General features: G+C 57.3%; 1 protein-coding gene across 1 annotated transcript; it reads left to right on the plus strand.

Annotated features, from left to right (window-relative positions):
• The first annotated feature begins 327 nt into the window (after positions 1–327).
• Positions 328–1961, plus strand: LOC103647557 (pathogenesis-related thaumatin-like protein 3.5). Its single transcript, XM_008672076.4, has 3 exons — positions 328–861; positions 962–1217; positions 1343–1961. The coding sequence occupies exons 1-3, from the start codon at positions 372–374 to the stop codon at positions 1584–1586; spliced, it is 990 nt and encodes a 329-aa protein (XP_008670298.1). The 5' UTR covers positions 328–371; the 3' UTR covers positions 1587–1961.
• Positions 1962–2900: the final 939 nt, after the last annotated feature.

Consider the following 2900-nt stretch of genomic DNA (forward strand, 5'->3'; position numbering starts at 1 on the left):
AAGAGTTGAGTTCTCAGTAATGTTCACGCTGATTTGTTCAGATCGGCAGAACAAAGTATATCTGGCCAGGAATTAAGGCATATACATAATCGCAAGCTTTACCCGCATGGGCCAAACAATTCACGTTAACATCGTCAGCTTATCGCATCCCAAAAGGTATTTCTTCTTCCCCAGGCCACCGCATATATCCACGCGACATGCTAAACCAAGCTCACCAAGAAAAGCCACTGTCTTGGTAGCACCTGGCTTGCTTCCCTCGCCACCAGTCGCGTGCCTCGAGCTTTAAATCTCTCAAGGATGCCCCCAATGCATTCCCCTTTCTCCCTCGGATTCACATCGGTTGGCAGATTTGCCACACCCAAATCAGTAGCATGGGAGAACCGAGAGCTCGCCGGCTGTGCCTGCTTGCTCTGGTGCTCGTGCAGTGGCACCACGTCTCGGTGGCCATGACGTTCACTATCTCCAACTACTGCCCCCACCCGATATGGCCGGGGACGCTCGCCGGGGCCGGCACGTCGCAGCTTTCCACGACGGGGTTCAAGCTGGAGCCTGGGCAGACGGCCCAGCTCGCGGCGCCGGCGGGGTGGTCGGGGCGGATATGGGCGCGGACAGGGTGCGTGTTCGACGCGGAAGGCGCGGGCGTGTGCCAGACGGGCGACTGCGGCGGGCGGGTGGAGTGCCGCGGGTCCGGCGCCACGCCGCCGGCCACGCTGTTCGAGGTCACCCTGGGGCAGGGCGGCGGCCAGCTGGACTTCTACGACGTGAGCCTCGTCGACGGCTACAACCTCCCGGTCGTCGCGATCCCGCGGGCGCGCCAGGGCGCGTGCAACGCCACCGGATGCATGGCCGACCTGAACCGCTGTGAGTGCAGTGCCGCTAGCTGTCGGGTCCCTACTCCCTACTCTACTCCAAAGACAGCCTTTACCGGCCGACTGACCGTACGTGGCTTTCGTTTCGGCAGCGTGCCCGACGGAGCTGCAGGTGGACTGCGGCGGCGGCGCCATCGCTTGCCGGAGCGCGTGCGAGGCGTTCGGGCAGGACAGGTACTGCTGCAGCGGCGCGTACGGGACGCCGGACGCGTGCCACCCGACGGTGTACTCGTCCATCTTCAAGTCGGCTTGCCCGCGCGCGTACAGCTACGCCTACGACGACAGCACCAGCACCTTCACCTGCAAGGCCTTGGACTACACCATCGCCTTCTGCCTCCCGACCTCCGGGTATAATTTATTTATTATATAAACCGACTTGTTACAACGTACGACGGGTCGACAGCACGTCATCACGCATGTATTTGCTTGCTGCTTGACTGCTTGTTCTCATCACCCATCACTTGTCCCTTCAGGATAAAGAAGTCGGATGCGATGTTTCTCGGAGCTCAGATGGATGGCCAGAGCACCGGCGATGGCAGTGCCGGTGCGCCGCCGATTTACAGCAACAATGGCGGTTACAAACCGCCGATCTACAACTACGGCGGCGGAGGTTCTCGTTGGCCGGCGACGACAACCTCGTCCGCGAGCAGCAAAAGATGCATGCAGCCGTGGCTCTTGCTAGTGCTCGTCTCCTTTTCTCTGAAGGCGCTCGGCTGATCTTGTTCATGCAATGCCTTCTCGAGAAGAGTTTGACGAAGAAATTAATGGAAGATCGATCTGATGACTGGTGAACATGCATGTTAGCAGTTATGGCTTCTGGATCGACGAAAAGACCGCCCGATCGAGAGGCTGAAGAGGGCCTTTTCTGGCATTTAGTTCTGTGCCATTCGAGCTGATGAGAGAAACCGGCTGGCTAATAGCTAAGTATTGGTTGGGTGGTAGATAAGACATTAGCTGATGATCTAAACAATAGCTGATTTTCAGCGGCTAACTGTTAGGTTCTAGTGAACAAAGAGAAAAATGTTGTATAGATTCAAACGACTTTGTAAATCATTGGTTCATTTTAATTGCAGTCAGATTGAGATAAACACACGCAGAATGTTTCCTTCCGTTTCCGTAGAAGATGACTGTCGGTACTCTAAATCAGGGGTACCCTCTTCTACAGTATGAAGGCGCTCCACCAGTACGACATCTCCAGGTCACACGGAGAGCGGCGCCCGACCCCACCACATGGGCAGGTCTAGGGGCACCATATGACAAGTAAAGATAATACATCCCACCGTGCATCGACGGGTCCGGACCTCCGCAGAGGGACACCGGACCCCTGTACGCACGGGTCCGGAGCTCCCAGAAGGGCATGCCGGTAAGCCCCAGGTCCCTCCGAGTAAAGTCTGGGCCTTGGCAAGGTCTCGGGACGAGGAGGATCCCGACATGAGTAGGGGTCCGGTGTCGGCACGTGTCCAGGCCTTGCCCTATGCTTCACGCTCAGGCGGAGACCCGCTGCTGCCGAGTGGCTTGTGGCCCGTGACATAAGCCAACGGGCCGAGCCTGACGTAAGACCCATAAAGCCGTGCAGCCTCTGCATTTATTGAGGAGATGACGCGCCGCCTGCCACCATGCTGACGGGCGACGTGCCCTCTCAGCATTTAATGCGTCCTGTCCAATCCACTGGCAGACGGCGTCAAGGACATCCAGCAGACGACGTGCCTAACCGGTCTGTTGACGAACAGTGCGCCTGTGCCGAGCGGCGCAATGTACTCATCATCCCTTCTACAAGAAGCTTCCCCTGCACGCCGATGATACGGAGATCTCGGGTGTCAGGGCACAAGAAGATGGCCCCAGCAGCAAACATTTGCAACCCCAAGTGCTATATTCTTTGTCCCTGGGCCCACATGTCGAGGCCCAGTACCTTTGTGCATGCCCCCCTTCAGCTATAAAAGGGGAGGCATGAGACGTTACAAGGAGATTCAATCTTAGACTCACAAGCTCATACAAGCTCACAAGCAATACATCACACAGTGGAGTAGGGTG

This window comes from Zea mays, chromosome 2 (genome assembly GCF_902167145.1).
Source record: "Zea mays cultivar B73 chromosome 2, Zm-B73-REFERENCE-NAM-5.0, whole genome shotgun sequence".
NCBI classification, from domain to species: domain Eukaryota; kingdom Viridiplantae; phylum Streptophyta; class Magnoliopsida; order Poales; family Poaceae; genus Zea; species Zea mays.

Bases quoted from the DNA above. Each gene is read 5' to 3' on its own strand.
- LOC103647557 (XM_008672076.4), top strand. From the start codon at position 372: ATGGGAGAACCGAGAGCTCGCCGGCTGTGCCTGCTTGCTCTGGTGCTC. The intron at 862-961 runs GTGAGTGCAGTG...TCGTTTCGGCAG, and splicing joins CATGGCCGACCTGAACCGCT to CGTGCCCGACGGAGCTGCAG. The intron at 1,218-1,342 runs GTATAATTTATT...TTGTCCCTTCAG, and splicing joins TTCTGCCTCCCGACCTCCGG to GATAAAGAAGTCGGATGCGA.